The following is a 15,463-nucleotide window of genomic DNA, read 5'->3' as shown; positions in this document are numbered from 1 at the left end:
GAGAGCACAGCCCGTGGTGACCGGCAAGTGACATTACTTTGTAGGCTTACAGCACTTGGTGGGCTTTCCCAGTTCTCGTCTTGGCACTGGGAACATCTTCTGAGCCAGATGGGCTGGGGAAATTTAAGTATTGCTTTTTCTTTTTTTTTTTTTTTATAATTAATGGAGTTTACGGAGATTAAGAAATGCTAAAGTGTTCAAACAAAATTTTAAAATTAATTGATAATAGATAAAATAGTTTTTTGCATATTCAAAATATCCAACAAACCTACAGCATAATGTATGAATTATAGGAATAATAATGTCGAACAAGGACATGTCTTTGATATTATATTAAAATTTATGATGAACATTTTATCTAAAATTAATTTATAGTTAGTAAAAATAGAATGATCGTTGTATTTCAATTTAATTTTATCATTTTTTAATATAAAATTCAATTACTAAAAAATATCATGAAAGTATTATTTAGTTTCTTGTCATACATTTAATCTTTGACAATAACATTGCCCTTTTGATGGAATATAATAGAATAAACTTATGGAAAGAGGAAAAGATTAGAGAGAAACCTCCTCATCTATGTTGATCATTTTTGAAGAGTCTTGCTCCTACCATTGACCAAAACAAAGAAAAAACTTTTAGAGTATTTTCTAGATATCTTGAATTAGGAAGCATAGACTTGGACCATATAAATGTCACATGTTATCTAGAACATTAATCTATGTTTTTTTTTTTCTTAATATTATTATTTCTTAGCCTTTTGTATGTATATATTAAATATTTATTTTTTTCAATCGGTACAACTTAAGTTCTAGAAAAAAGTATTATAAAGTCCTATGAACAAAACAAAGAATCACTCAAACCACCCAATACCAAACTTACCACGTATTAAATTAGTTACTATCATCTAAAAATCTATAATGATAATGTTATATGTACATTTTTTTTTAATTTCTTTTGCCTTCTAAATACATATTTTTAAACTCATTTCTTTAAATAAGAATATATAACCTATGATTTATCATTGAAACAAATACTCAAATCATATCTCAATAATTAATGAAAGATTGGAAGTCAACCTACCAGTTCTAGTTATAACATCTTAAGAGTGCTAGTGGTAAGAATTTATAACATGAAGAACATGACAATTAAATTAAGGAAAGGTTAAGTAATGCCTATTAGCACTTATTAGGGTGACATTTTAAAAAATGTGCAATTAGTATTTAAAAATGATTTTTTAATTTAATAAAAATAGTAATTTAGATGCAAAAATTTTATTAAAATATTAATTAAATAAATTTTAACCAATGCTTACAATAAAAATGGCAAAAATAGATAAACGGTCCATGGTATAACATGACCCTTATCATAATATTGAGCTGGACTAAGATTTTTACCCATGAATTGGCGCAATACAATCATGATGAGCCACAACCTAGGATGTGGCAATGGCCTAACAAGATACAATTTATATTTTCATTTGATTTTCTCCAATTATAACTTTAACTTTTTTTAAAAAAATTGACTCATGAATAATAATTAATAAGTAATAAATTTATTTTTTTAATATAATATTATCATTTAGTATTGGATTTGCTTATTCAAATCGTTAGCAGCAGCCGAAAAAAAAAATTGCGTTACCCCAATGCCCCATCATAAAAAATATTATTTACAAATATAGTAATAATACTATAAAATTTAAAATAGATGTCATAATTTTTATATAATTTTGAAAAGCGCGGTTCAGTATACAATTAAATAATCACCCAACCATCCTTTTGGAAAATAGATAAGCCGCCTTAGAAGAAACAGCTTGAAAATTGAAACACAAACCCGAGGAATTAACGTGTTAATTTCTGTATCTTTCTGGAACCATGACGCACAGAATTATTTACTAGTAACTTTAAATCCCAGTTTTACACTCGGTCAACCACCCAAACGAATCTAATCATCCCGTAATTAAACACAAAAATCTAGGGTTTATTAAAAACAAGGGTGGGGACCCGCGGCCCCGTTTAGCCAACAAACCCGTAGCTATTAATACCGCTCTCACCTACGCCTTGCCCGTTGTCCCCTTCAAAACCCTCGCAGAGAATTTTGACTTCCTGCTTTTTTTCTCATCAACGAAATCTGCATTAACGACGAAAATCTCGGTGAAGAAAATACTTAGATTTTTTATTTTGTTTTTCTCTGTTAGTCTGTTTTTAGCTTTAATGGAGGAGATGGAGGGAGAAAGAGTGCGAGAGAAGGACGTTGACAATGCAGAAGAGATCAAGGATGAAAATAATAATAATACTAACAAGATAATGAAGCTGAAGAAGACGAAGAAGCAGCAGAAGAAGAAGAATAAGAGAAAAGCATCGAGTTTGGCGAGATTTGGATGCTTGAGAATGGAATCTGATGAGAATGGTGGTGTCGATATGGAAGTCGAGTTTCCGGGAGAGCGTAACCAACCTACTCATCTTGTTGTACTGGTTAATGGCATCATTGGCAGGTTAATCTCGGTAAATTTTTTTAATTATTTATTTTGCGGTTGAAATTCCTTGATTTATTTTTGAATTGATATTTTTGCAGTGCTCAGAATTGGAGATTTACAGCAAAGCAGTTTTTGAAGAAGTATCCGGAAGATGTTATTGCTCATTGTGAGTTCTCCAATACTCTGCTTTCTTTCTTTCTTTGTTTCTTTTTTTTTTTTAATTTGATTTTAATCTGTAATTAGGCTAAATACTGATCAATTTGAACTTAATTATTTTGATTATCTCACTTTTATTCTTTTAAAAAAATTATTTTTCTGGTATGTTTCATGATTCTTCTTCTTCTTCTTCTTCAATGCAAAGTAATTTAGAGTCTCAGACTAACTAGCAGCTGGAGGTAAATTTGAATTAATTTAACCAAGGGTTTACTGTTTACACTTTAGATCTATCAGAAGTTTTTATAGATCAGTCTCACTAATCCAGAAGACTCAAATTCTGTAAATTTTGTTGGTTCATTAAACTGTGTCATTTCCATGTTTAAAATTTTGATGGGTGATAGCCGTCCTAATTAGATGAATACTTGTGATAATTGATATTGTTGATTCATGATGAAATGATTACTGAATGGTTAATGACTTAATGTGCAATGCAGGCAGTGAGCGCAATTCTTCAATGTCGACATTTGATGGTGTCGATGTAATGGGCGACAGATTAGCAGAGGAGGTATATGCTATGATTTTTTTATGTTCAAAAATATCGTCTATACTCCTTTATTATTATTATTAATTCAGATTTGAGGATGCGATGCCAATAGGAGAATGTTGTTGTGTCTTTCAGGTTAAATATGTCATAAGCCGTCACCCAAGTGTTCAGAAGATTTCTTTTGTTGGTCATTCATTAGGTGGCCTTGTAGCAAGGTACGCCATTGCACGGCTTTATGAACAAGATCTCACTCGAGAAAATTCTCAAACAAATGGAGATTGTGGAACTGATCATTTGGGAGATTCGTGCCCCGAAGGGAAATTCAAAGGCAAAATTGCCGGATTAGAACCCATGAATTTCATAACTTTTGCAAGTCCACACCTTGGTTCTCGGTGGCATAAACAGGTAGTTCATTCACCAGCTTCTTTACATATGATGAGTGATGCTTTGAAAATCTTATATAGTTTTCCTTTGCATCCTATTTGATGATTAAATGCTTTTTTTTTTTTTAAGTTAAAACTTAAAAAGCCTTCTTCAAATATGTCTGATGTAAGAGACTGCTAATTCATCATAGGTGATATTGAAACTGAGTAATAAATAGGGATGTCAATCTTGTCTAATAAGGTGGAGAATTTAATTTTTTATTTTAATGAAAATGGAATGAATATTAAATTTTGGGATAAGACAAAAAAATGTATGATTTTAAATTTTTTATCAAATATAAATACGGAAATGGGTAATGTAGCACCCACTTTGTATTCATATCTTATCTGTATTTATATATATTTAATAAATTAATTTTTTATTTAATAATATAAAATTTATTTTAAATTAATTATAACTAATATATTTGTATAAAAATATATATTTATAAAAATTAATACATGTGCAAGATAAAAATAAAAAAAATAAAGCAAATAAATTTTATTTTTAATTTTTTTAAAAGCTACTGGTACCAAAATTACTTATACTAATTAAAAACTCAAAAGAATAAAAATGAAAATGAATTTAAAATATTTATTGAATATGAATACAAAGATTAATATAATACAAAAAATAAAAAATTGAGATAAAAAATGTTTTAACCACCTCATACATTATCCGTTTACGTTCACAGTGATAAAACGTTGAAGAAAACATACATGTTTGCACATTAGAGGTTGGTAATATTTTCCTTTTGGTGATTGTGCATTATTCAGGTTCCATTGTTCCGAGGCTCCCGTGCACTGGAAAAAGTTGCCGCTCGCACATCATGGCTTCTTGGTAGAACTGGAAAACATCTGTTTTTGACTGATGGAAAGAATGGAAAACCTCCTCTTCTTTTCCGTATGGTCAGTGATTGTGAAGATCTTAAATTTATGTGAGTTTTCATGAGCTTTCCAGAATTAGTTTAAACCGTGTGAGAGCATATGGTCAATTACAGACTTATAGATGTATCTTTGCTTCAAAATGCAGGTCTGCTCTGCAGTCCTTCAGGCGTCGTGTTCTGTATGCAAATGCTAGTTTCGACCGTATCCTTTATTATATCAGTTGATTTTGTAGTTATGCTTTATCCATGGATACTAATTCTTCAAGGAAGATTTAGTCGTGGATCTAACTGTTTTAGGCACAAGGACAAGACTTATTCCACATTCAAATTGTTCTGACTGTTTCAGACCTTGACACCTTTCTTAGATATTGTTGGGTGGAGTACTTCTTCCTTACGGCGTCGAAATGAGCTTCCAAAGGTAACGATGAATCATTTTTTTAGGTTAATTAAATTACAAGCTAAAGCTAACGTCAATGTGAATTTCTCCCCCAATCAGATTAAACAGCTTCCCAGAGGTGACAAATACCCACACGTCATAAATATGGAGACAGCAAAAACTGCTACTCTTGATGAAGTCCTTTCTGAGGCCACAATCAATGGAGATGAGAAGATAAACGTGGAAGGTTTGCTTCTTAATTTTATCTTTTAAAATTAGTTATAAAATCACTTTCTACCAAAATCTTTTGAAGATCTTCTTAAACTTCATGTCCTTTGTTATTTGGGTTGTTGGCATCATTTTACTTCACTGGAATTGGTTTGTAATATTGTCATAATAATTATGTAGAGCTCTATTAGATGTAAAAAGAGATTAAACAACAGCATAAAGAGCAACGCGCCTTTTCCCAATTTCACTCGGTAATGTATATGGAATAGAAAAGCAATGAGGTAGGATGGCATTAACTTTAAGTCAATAAACAATTGGATTCGAATAACTTTTATCTTGTATTAGTAAATGTTTTCCTTGAATCTATAAGGCTGTTTATTCATTTTGAATTTGGATTAGAATACTTAATTATGATTTGATATCGTCAAAAAATTTATAATAGCTTATAATCTCAGTTAAAAACAGGCTGAAAGGCATGATATGTTTTAGTTATGGCCTTATGTTTCAGGAAGTTCTACAAATGTAAAATCCAAAGTTGTCTAGAGTAGTTGAAGATGATTAAATGGTGAAAGTGATTTTTTTGAGGGTCATTGACAATGATACTATTTAGCATTTACTTTCCTCCTCGGTAATGGATAACCTATAATTTCTAAATTGTCAAACATATGAATCTGTGTTTTCTTATAAGCTAATTGAAAAGCCAAGCTGGAAGAAGGAGAAGAAGAAGAAGAAGTATTTCTTTTTCCTTGATTTGGTTGTTTGTTAATCATTGGGCATAGAAACATTGTGTAAATGAAGAGGGGATGAAATTGTCAAAGCATTTCTGATCTACCTTTAGTTACTTCTAATTTTCTCAACTTGGCATTTTTTGTTGGAAGCTACAAAATCACTAATCCATTACATATTTAAAGCTACAAGTTGAGGATAGTAGTTGAATAACTAGTTTTTGTCAATTGGAGTCAAATTTAACTCTATTTTTTTATCACTATTGCAGAGGAAATGATCAAGGGTTTAACAAAACTGAGCTGGGAAAGGGTTGATGTTTACTTCAAAGGAAGCAGACAAAGAATTCTCGCACATAGTACCATTCAGGCAAGTTTACTCATTGGTTTGGATGTAGAATAAGATGAGCTTAATGCTTTCCAAACCTCTTCACTCTTTCTTTCTACCATGCAAATATTCTGCATTCAAGGGTTAGTTATCTCTCTGACAGATGTTGCGTAACTAAGTGGAACTATTTTATCACCATATCCTTTCAGGTGAAAAACTACTGGGTTAATTCTGATGGTGCTGATGTAGTCCAACACATGATTGACAATTTTCTATTATAAGAGGTGCCGCTTTGTTGTTTATTACTATATTTAAATTGCCAATTGGCTTTTTGGTCCAATGGCATTGAAGAGGGTTTAAAAGGGGTGGTTGCCGTTAATGCAGAAGGTGGAGTCTTATATGTCGTTATCAAAAGCGTGAAGAGATTAGTCCCTCTGTAAAGGAAGGTATTAGAACATTTTCATGTAAATTTATATTGTATATTTAATAATCGTAGGTGACCTAAATGTGTGCCAAATGCTGGATTACTTGCTATTAATGTGCGCCCTTCAGCGTTTCAACCTGCTTTATTTTCAGTCCAGAAGTAAAATGGCAGCATCGTTCCAAAGATTGTAACAGCTTACAGCTTGGCAGCAAGCAACTCCACGTAAGTGGACGTTGGATTGCAGTTGGTGATCTAGATTTAGTAGAATTTAGATTATCTGTGGCGTCTTGTCGGTCCCAGCCCTGCTCTCTCTCTTTCTCTCTGTTCCTTTGTGTTGGCCACTATGTTGCAGCTGGACTTTGGCCCATTCTACTGCTGCTGTAATGCTCGTAAATAGTAATGCTGCTGTAACTATAATCAATAATGGAGAAGGTATCAGCATCAGAATTCAGAAGTAAAATAAGTAATGAAATTTAAAAGCGATTAGAAAATTTCTAGTTTCTCGTGCAATTCCGCAGAATTTTAGTTTTTTTGGAGTAATAATCTTACGGAGTTTGGTCCATTTTGAAAATTTACGAATGATCAATAGATGCTTAATTGATGTTCTTTTTATATCATAAACGTGGATTTCTGAAAAAACCTATGATTTCTGGATACTGAGCTGAATTTCTTTTGGACAACATTGAAATCACTAAATGTAAAGGGTAATTTATAGTATTATTATATCTTAAAAATTCGCAGTTAGCAGGATTGCAGAATATATACAGGGTTCTCTGTTAAGGATAAGACTCTCATTCCCAAAAGCGCGTAAGCTTGCAGGTGAAATGTTTAACTCCCCAACAACCAAGAAAATTGCTGTTTGTTCCTATAAAAGAGTATATGATGAAGCAAACGCCATAGTCTATTGTCTTACATACCATCTCGAAAATAGTATCTTCCTTGGGAAATAGTAATACAAATACTATTCCCAAGTGATAGTGAAAGGAGGGATTTGGCGTGTTGGAGTGAAAGTGGTCAAGACTCACGCACGAGTCACCGACTGTGTCCACGAGCCAAAACCCGAAACCGAGCCCCTCCCTCAAAAGGAACGTAAACGTTGGGGGGGGGGGGGGGGGGGGCAAATTGAGAGGAGAAAATGAGGAAGGAAAAGGAAATCCCAGAGAAACTCGTCCAACCTGTGACATTACATAAACCCCTTTTGTAGAAAACTCTCTATCATTTGTTATTTGTGTGATCTTTTTTGTTACTGCTTTTTGTTTTCATTCTTATTCTTTTCCTTTGGCTGGCTGTGCAGCTGTCCACCCTTTTTGCTTTTCTACCTCCTCTCTGCTACCACAGTTGTTTTCATTTCTATTTTCCTCTTTTTCTTATGGTAAAGTGCCTTGGTTTTTTGGTGGCTCATGAAACGAGGCTGAGGTCCTTCCCTTTTCGGTTGAGGTCCTCCCCATTTGCTTTTAGCCTCGTTGCAGTGCTCTTTCTGCCTTCCACGTTCGATCGTTGATTCAGATTTTCAGAGATATTACAATGTAAAAAACAGACTCATCTTTTTTTTGCATTATGGAAGTGGCATTCAAGTAGTGGAAAACTCTCCTTGGTCTACACTACCAACCACATTTAATTTCCCTGCTTGGTCCTATTAATTTACTTCTCCGATATCCCATCTTGTATCTCACCTCTTTTTTAAGGTTTTGAACTCCCACCCCTTCTCTCTTTGAGAAAAATGAGCATCTCTCCAAATTGTGTTTGCTGCCACAGAAATAGACACCTTCTAGTTTCGTTGCTGTTTCTTCTGGTTTCAAGCTTGACTCAAGTTAGATTCATGGCTGCAGAAGGTAAGTTTCTTTTCTTGTCTAAATTTCAAAAAGAATATCTCCAAATTGAAAATTGAAAGCCTAATCATTGACTTAATATTCACCCTCTTTCGTGTATTCCAGCAAGGTCCTTTTCCAGGTTACTCAAGGTTGATCAGGTATCAGGATCATAGTTCCATTTCAAGTATAATCTTGCTTCTTTCTTTACATCCAAACAGCAGTGACAGATTTGAATAATGTTGTTTGAACAGAAAGGAATTGAAGAGGAGAAGAAGACAATGGTAATGACAAGTCTGATAGGGTCAAGACCACCAAGGTGTGAGAGAAGGTGCGGTTCCTGCCCACACTGTGAGGCAATTCAAGTTCCTATCACAACACAATCCCATAACCGCAGAACCCGCCAATTCTCAGCTGCAATATTCACAATTCCTTACTCTAAAGGTGATGACATCTCCAACTACAAGCCCATTAGCTGGAAGTGCAAGTGTGGAAACCTGATTTTCAATCCTTGATTGAAAGTAAAAATAAAACATGTTGTGTGTAAAAACACCCTCCTTTTCAACTGTGGATAAAATGACTTCAATTCTATACCTTTTGTCGTTTCCACTCTCCTCTCTTGCAAGGTATAGATATGGCTTTGTCCACAATTTGTTTTCTTGAGTTACACTTAAGCAGCAACAGATTCTGAGATACCTTAACTCGAAATTCTTCAATTAGTATTTTGTTTTTAATATTTTTTCGGGGGGTGAGGTGAGATTTGCTAATTCTGATGGCAAGTGACGACATGGGTAATTTAAAAGAGATAAAGATGGGTGCGTATCAAGTCTGTCAGACAGTTCTGCTTTCGTGTCTTGCAATATTTGTGCACTACACTCCAGACTCCAGAGAGAAAGCTAAGACCCTGTTCTGTTGCATTTTAGACAGCCTACCTCGAAGGGATCAATGCTGTTAGGCACAAAAGCCTCCAACTAAATATTCGTATAGTAAAATCAAATATTTAATTAATTATGCAACAAATCATTTTTTTAATGTAATTTGATTTAATTTATTTATATTTATGAATGAAAAAAAAAAATTAGTTATAAATAATTATAAATATACAATCAAATTAATTATTTATAATTAATATTCATAAATTTTTTTAATCTCTTTTAATTTTATTAAATGTTTTCAATCCAAATAAATATATATCTATATATATTCATATATCATATTTATATGAATTTTTTTAGTCTTTTTGTAGTTCATTCAATCTTAATCTTCTTTAATTAACTCACACATATTTAAATATGTACACTTATAATATGTAAATTTTTAATAATTTTGTAAGGTATTTATATTATAAAACTCTATAATTTTTAAAAATTTTTTTATATATAATTTATAGAGATTTTACTTATTTATAAGTATATAAACTTACTTATTAAAAAAAATTTTCTTAAAATTTTTTTTTTATAAATTTTTTTATTCATCAAATAATATCTAATTAATATCAAATAAATTTTTTATAAGATTTGAATTACTATTCATGTCAAATATCTCACCATGAAAAATATCAGTTTAACCGTGATGCTAACAATAAATGAACGAGAGAATCTGCCTGTAATTCTTTCCAAAACCGGAAAATTGTATTTTTGTGAAAAAAAATTTAAATTTAAATTTAAATGCATCAATTTAACGGAAAAAAAAAAAGTAATATGAATGATGTGACAAGTCTTAATGCTTGTTCATATATTTGGAATATAACAATGGATTTTGCTAACAAGACCACTAAGCATCCACGTTTAGATTGTGTGATCCAATCCGAAAATCGACGGCTTAAGCAAATTATGTAATTCTTATTGATCCTAGGTCAAAAAAAGATAATTAACAGCTAATTGTTTAGTGATAAAGAGATTTTTTATTATTATTTGTATTCAAATTTACTAAGAAATATAGAAAGGTAATTTTTTTTAAGAATTTATTAGATTTGATATAAATAAATATTCTTTTTTTTTAAATAATTGTTTTTTATTGACTTTTTTTGTCAAAATAATTTTATTTTGACTTTATTTTTTGAAATATAATATTAAATTAAAATTTTAAAAAGAATATGTTTTAAAACTCAAAATTTACAAATTTTATTTTTAAAAATTATTTTTATTTTATTATTTTATTATAAATAATGGTTAAAATTGAGTTATTCAACAAAAAAATCAAAAAGAAATAATAATTCTGGAACAAAGAAAATAATATTTTATAAATTTATTAAACTCTACGTAAATAAATTTATTTGAATAAGTATGAAAACTTGAAAAAGAATATAGTGAGTACGGCTTAAAAACTCTTCGCTCTTAATAAAAAAAAAAAAAAGAAATTAATGTTGAAATTGAAGCTAAAAGTGGATGAAAATAATCTTCACGTGCTGTTAAAGTTGATGAAAAAGGTATTGTCAGATATACGAAGAATAAAAAATATCTTTTGCAAAGATGCAGTTAAGTAAAAAGCAGTGGTCAATCTCCTTAAATCTTTATCTTAACCCCATGAGGCTCTAATTTGCTGATGAAAATTTGCCTGCAATATCAAAAATAAAGAGTTTCATTCCAATGTATGGACCATGCTTTTCTCTGAAGCTGATCTCACCTAAATAATTGAACTGGCACTGTTATATCTTATTGTAGAAATAACAATTTTAAAAAAAATGTATAAAAAAGTGTGAGAGCTGGTGGATTGTCTGTTTCCTTCCTCGTCAAAGAGGATCGAAAAACATTAAATAAAGCATTGAATATGGGCCTGAAAAAGATTGCAGAAGAGATTAGTGATGGAAGTGAAGGACTCATCATCATCTTCATTCATTAGGTCTTGCAGAGCTGCAACTGCCGACCCTTTCAACCCTTCTTTTGCAAATCAAAACCACGGATGGGATGTGATTTTTTTTTTTTTATTTTGGTTTGTGGGGTTGACTCCTTTTTCTTTTTCACTCTTTGCCTTCTCTTTCTGCTTTAACATTTGCTTATTAGAGGTGACTGGTGACAATACCTAAGCTGAGGCTTGATGTTGTGATTAGAAAATTTTATCAAAAATTATAAAATAAATAAATAAACCCACATGTTTAATATGTGAGTTGATAGCTGACGCCACCAATCAAGCAGTAATAAATTTCCCATCAAAAATTATATCCACAGACTCATGATTTATTTGTAATTCAATTAATCTTCAAACAATATGCGAACAGTTTAAAATGCTGTGATTTACCCTGGTTTGAAAAGAAGGGAAACAGCTCGTTTGCTAAAAAGAGAAGGAATTCAATAGATGGATTGAATTGGGTCAAATGTTATGCTTGGCAAAACCTTGGGAGGTAAAGTTCATACTTTGTTAAAAGTTTTCGCTGTTTCTACTTTTCTGATTCTGGTGGGTGTGGTACGTGGAAGTAGCCACCAGTGATTAGCAAAGGAGATTTCAGGGTTTCAGTTTGAAAAGGGCACCACTTTGCGTTGCATGTCCTTTCCCTGGAAGCGTGAGCTCTAATATCATTCGTCAATGGAAATATCAGAAAGGCCAGCAATGCAAAGAAAATTTTTACTATGATAAGAGTGAGATCCACCTTTTCTTTCTGTACATTTGATAAATTTGGTTAGGGTCATGGACAACAAGAAATCGATGTCTCAGCTCTTTGAGAAAGCTGCAACCTGCAAATACAATAATGAATTTTGAGGAACATGTAATGTTGTGTGCATGTGGATCCTGTTCCTCCATTTTCTTTTACTAAGTTTTAACATCATGTTTCTTTTAGAGATAACGATTTTCAGTCATGTTTTTCATTTACTTGTTCAAAGAATTGAAAGCTGGAGATGCTAAGAACAAAACAACTTGAACAGTCAGATTGATAGATTCATAATATTTTCACCCATGGAAGTAAAAAATAGAGCTGCTGAAAGGGATATCCCAAAGAGAGAACAATGCCAACTATCACATGGTAATAAATGACTGGGAATATTGTATTCTTCAAGAATGTTTGTTATGGAGAACATGCCCTGGATAGGAATTTGGAATGTGACACCAAGAAAACAACATCCACAATTTGGAGCATTCATGGCAGATAATTCTTAAACGAAGTCGTTTAAAAACCGTGGTTATTAATGATATACAAAAACTTGTCATGAACCCCGCACTTGAAGCCAATGAATCAAACAATTGCCATCAAGTTGTAGCCCAGTGTATTGTACGCTGACAATTCACTGTTTTAGTGCTTTTCTCGCATTCATTTCTTAGCTCTCTATCTCGATATCCCGTTCTTCAAAGATAAACCCACAAGTTGTTTTGTTTTGATTTCATTTCATCTTTTTATGTCTATTCCATTGTGTCCACTACACCCTTCTTATCCTACCATTTCTTGGAGAAAGATTTGCTTCAGAAATATTAATTGCTGCTGTTTCTGCTGCTGCTAGTGAAAGTACAAACTTTCTTGGATATACGTGAATCCAAGATTCCAGATTATAAAAAGGGGTACTGTTTTTCTTGCTCAAGTTTCCATTTTTTATTACGGATCTGCCTTTTCAAGAGGGTATCTTTTCGTCTTCCTACCTTTTTCTCAGACCTGCATTATGGCTTATGAGTTTCTGTCAGGATTTTTGTTTTATCAATGTCTTTTTGTTTCCTATGTTGTTGTTCTTTGTTAATTTCTTGAGCAAATTCTTAAATTCGAATGGATTTGTCTGGTTTTTAAGTTTAAAAAGATAAATGTTGGTGCAAAGTTAAATATCTATAGAGGACTTGTCAGAGATAAAAGGGTTAACCATGGTTTTTTTGTTACTGTTGTTTTCACTGTGGCCCATAGAGAAAAAGAAACGGAAAAAAGCACAAATTGCAACTGAAAAATTACTCTTTCAAAGCTGGTTTTTACTTCTTAGTTCAAAGCTGTCGTTCCTCTTTCCCATGTCTTTCATTCTAGCTGCAGCTCAATCTAGTCCATTGATGAACTGGCTGCTGTTATCAGTCTTCTGTGAAAGTATATTTCTGCAGGACTTTATCACATTGCAAGTGAACGTTTGACCTTTTCAAAGGATGGGATTCGAACCCATGCTATCAATTTATCAGCGATAATCAAATCCTAGCCTTAGACAATGACAAAAGACTATTTGCTGCGGCAAGAGGAAAAGGGTAAAAAAAAATCCACTTTCTGTTTTGCAAACCCTGTCATTGTTCCCCGCTTGGTCTCCGGTTTCTGCAAGTTTGGAAACAAGCGAACAGATGCTTTAAATGTAGGGCATGAAAACTTTAACATTAATTTCCTCCACAAAAATATGGTAGGCTTACAATAGCATTGTAGTTCGCAAATGCCAATTTTTAGCTACAATTAATGTGGTGGAGAAAGGCCTCATTAATGTAAGGAGGAGATCTTTTTCTAGAGTGAGGCAACAATCTATACTTCGAGAGTGATCTTTTGTCAAACTAGCACATCCCCCTATCATATTTGTTAAACCCTATGGAAAAGAACCCGCATTTTGTCTATTAAAAAGATGCAAAGTTTATGTTTCTGCATATCACATTTTATAGATAATTAAGTAGTATTTTCATCTGATTCTTGATCCTGCTATTTGGACAGATTGAGCTTGGCTCTTGCTTCAGATAACTGAAGGAAATACATTCAAGTCACCATGCCAAAGCAATCAGCCAGTAGAAACCAGAGGTACAAAGGCTTCAAGGTAAAACATGTTCTTCAGATATGTGCTTTGCTTGCCCTTTGCATCTGGCTGCTGAACCAAGTTAGGAACACTTACGATAAGAAGGGCACTGGAATTTTCCCAAAGGTAACAAGTGAGCATGGAGACATAAAACTTGGGAGGAAGGACCTTGATCCTCAAGTACAAGGGTCATCCACGGAGAAAAACCAAAGTGGAGAAGTTGAAGGAGAAGAAGAAGAGGTGGACGAGAGTAAACCTGAGGAAAGTGAAGATGATGGAAGAGGGGGTGGAGATGATGAGATAGATGGACGTGATCCAGGGAAAGTGGAAGGGGGGGAAGAAAGTGAGGAAGTTGAGGATCTCATTGATGAAGAAAATAGAGAAAACAAGGAAAACCAAATTGTGGATTTAAGTCTACTAGAAGAGCAATCCATGAATGAAGGTGACGAAAATTTTCAGGATCCAAGAGAGGAGCAGTACAAGAGTGATGATGAATCAAGTGCCATTGTCCAAAACAACTTTGATACTGGAATTGCTGCTCAAATTCGATTTTTGAGAAGTGCGGAGAAAATGGTAAAAAATGATGAACAAAGAGTTAAGGACATATCAGGTGTCAATTCTATAGACTTAAAAAGTAGCAAAGAGATTTGGTGACATGCCAGAGTATACAATGGAAACCTTAGCATCATTACCAAGTTAGAAAGGTGTTCCTGAGAATTGAGTCGTTTGGGTCTTTGCATGCTTCATTTCACTAAGAAAATTTGATAGGATCGATGGATCTCTTTTGGACACTTTGGTACAGGAGGAAATTGATACAGTGAAGTTGCAGCAGAATAAGTTAAACAGTTCCTGATCGACTATTTTAGCATTTGCCCACTGTTGTAGAAGAAAATTTTCAAAATTGCCAATAAATAGGAAGAACTATAACCACTTTGATATTGTATCAATAAGCGTGTAACTTGTAAAGTGTTAGTTCAATTCTTCAGTGTATGCTTCCTTTGAGACTTGTAGTTTCAACTAGTCAATTATCGTTAAATGCCATGCTTCCTCATCTTGTCATCCAGAATAACTTCCATTATTCTTTTGAGTAATAATAAACCACAAGGATTCAGATAATTTAATAAAGAAACCACTATTCTATATCGTCATGAATTATGCAAACTGCTAGGCCAACCTGAATAACACGATGAAGGGGGTGAGAAGAACTTCCAGGGAAAGACGATGGATGCTACTTTTGAGGCTTTTTTTTTTTGTGTTTTGTTTTGGCCTTTAGGTCGTCATCAGTCGAGCAATACACTCAGACATATGATCCAATTATCATTGGGGGCAAATGTTCAGCCCTTAAGCAGTTAAGCCCACCCCGTTTTGCAAAGTCTCAGGCCCTGGATCACTGGCTTCAGTACACGGTAACATCTGATGCCAGGTT

General features: G+C 32.9%; 3 protein-coding genes across 6 annotated transcripts; all 3 read left to right on the top strand.

Moving 5' to 3' along the window:
- Positions 1-2,052: 2,052 nt before the first annotated feature.
- LOC111312515 (putative lipase ROG1) lies at positions 2,053-7,035 on the top strand. 3 transcript variants are annotated; one of them, XR_002692903.2, is made up of 12 exons: positions 2,074-2,494; positions 2,575-2,642; positions 3,127-3,197; positions 3,312-3,581; positions 4,376-4,536; positions 4,632-4,687; positions 4,851-4,903; positions 4,982-5,108; positions 6,084-6,181; positions 6,349-6,423; positions 6,524-6,585; positions 6,716-7,035. XR_002692903.2 is itself a non-coding variant. In XM_022912846.2 (11 exons), the coding sequence occupies exons 1-10, from the start codon at positions 2,214-2,216 to the stop codon at positions 6,418-6,420; spliced, it is 1,257 nt and encodes a 418-aa protein (XP_022768581.2). In that variant the 5' UTR covers positions 2,074-2,213; the 3' UTR covers positions 6,421-6,423; positions 6,524-6,706. The 3 variants fall into 3 exon arrangements, 2 of the variants coding, with proteins under 2 accessions (XP_089622759.1, XP_022768581.2); XM_022912846.2 differs by lacking the exon at positions 6,716-7,035 and having other exon boundaries at positions 6,524-6,706; XM_089766633.1 differs by lacking the exon at positions 6,716-7,035 and having other exon boundaries at positions 2,053-2,494; positions 6,349-6,706.
- LOC111310817 (EPIDERMAL PATTERNING FACTOR-like protein 2) lies at positions 6,351-9,072 on the top strand. 2 transcript variants are annotated; one of them, XM_089766639.1, is made up of 5 exons: positions 6,351-6,423; positions 6,524-6,585; positions 8,249-8,395; positions 8,498-8,532; positions 8,626-9,072. In XM_089766639.1, exons 3-5 carry the CDS (start codon positions 8,284-8,286, stop codon positions 8,884-8,886), a joined length of 408 nt encoding a protein of 135 aa, XP_089622765.1. In that variant the 5' UTR covers positions 6,351-6,423; positions 6,524-6,585; positions 8,249-8,283; the 3' UTR covers positions 8,887-9,072. The 2 variants fall into 2 exon arrangements, with proteins under 2 accessions (XP_089622765.1, XP_022765946.2); XM_022910211.2 differs by lacking the exon at positions 6,351-6,423 and having other exon boundaries at positions 6,468-6,585; positions 8,319-8,395.
- Positions 9,073-12,238: 3,166 nt separating this feature from the next.
- On the top strand, positions 12,239-15,402 carry LOC149520568 (uncharacterized). The gene is made up of 2 exons (XM_089766622.1): positions 12,239-12,859; positions 13,959-15,402. Exon 2 carries the CDS (start codon positions 14,011-14,013, stop codon positions 14,689-14,691), a length of 681 nt encoding a protein of 226 aa, XP_089622748.1. The 5' UTR covers positions 12,239-12,859; positions 13,959-14,010; the 3' UTR covers positions 14,692-15,402.
- Positions 15,403-15,463: the final 61 nt, after the last annotated feature.

The sequence above is a fragment of the Durio zibethinus genome, chromosome 1, assembly GCF_047325235.1.
Source record: "Durio zibethinus cultivar Kanyao isolate XHJ-2024 chromosome 1, ASM4732523v1, whole genome shotgun sequence".
Taxonomy (NCBI): Eukaryota; Viridiplantae; Streptophyta; class Magnoliopsida; order Malvales; family Malvaceae; genus Durio; species Durio zibethinus.
The sequence above is the reverse complement of the archived record's forward strand: the minus strand, read 5'-3'. Positions and strand labels throughout refer to the sequence as shown.

Excerpts from the sequence above, each read along its gene's own strand:
- LOC111310817 (XM_089766639.1), top strand. The coding sequence starts at position 8,284 with ATGAGCATCTCTCCAAATTGTGTTTGCTGCCACAGAAATAGACACCTT. Across the intron at positions 8,396-8,497 it reads TAGATTCATGGCTGCAGAAG|CAAGGTCCTTTTCCAGGTTA; the intron begins GTAAGTTTCTTT and ends CGTGTATTCCAG. Across the intron at positions 8,533-8,625 it reads GGTTACTCAAGGTTGATCAG|AAAGGAATTGAAGAGGAGAA; the intron begins GTATCAGGATCA and ends TTGTTTGAACAG.
- LOC111312515 (XM_089766633.1), top strand. The coding sequence starts at position 2,214 with ATGGAGGAGATGGAGGGAGAAAGAGTGCGAGAGAAGGACGTTGACAAT. Across the intron at positions 3,198-3,311 it reads GCGACAGATTAGCAGAGGAG|GTTAAATATGTCATAAGCCG; the intron begins GTATATGCTATG and ends TGTGTCTTTCAG. Across the intron at positions 3,582-4,375 it reads GTTCTCGGTGGCATAAACAG|GTTCCATTGTTCCGAGGCTC; the intron begins GTAGTTCATTCA and ends TGCATTATTCAG.
- LOC149520568 (XM_089766622.1), top strand. The coding sequence starts at position 14,011 with ATGCCAAAGCAATCAGCCAGTAGAAACCAGAGGTACAAAGGCTTCAAG.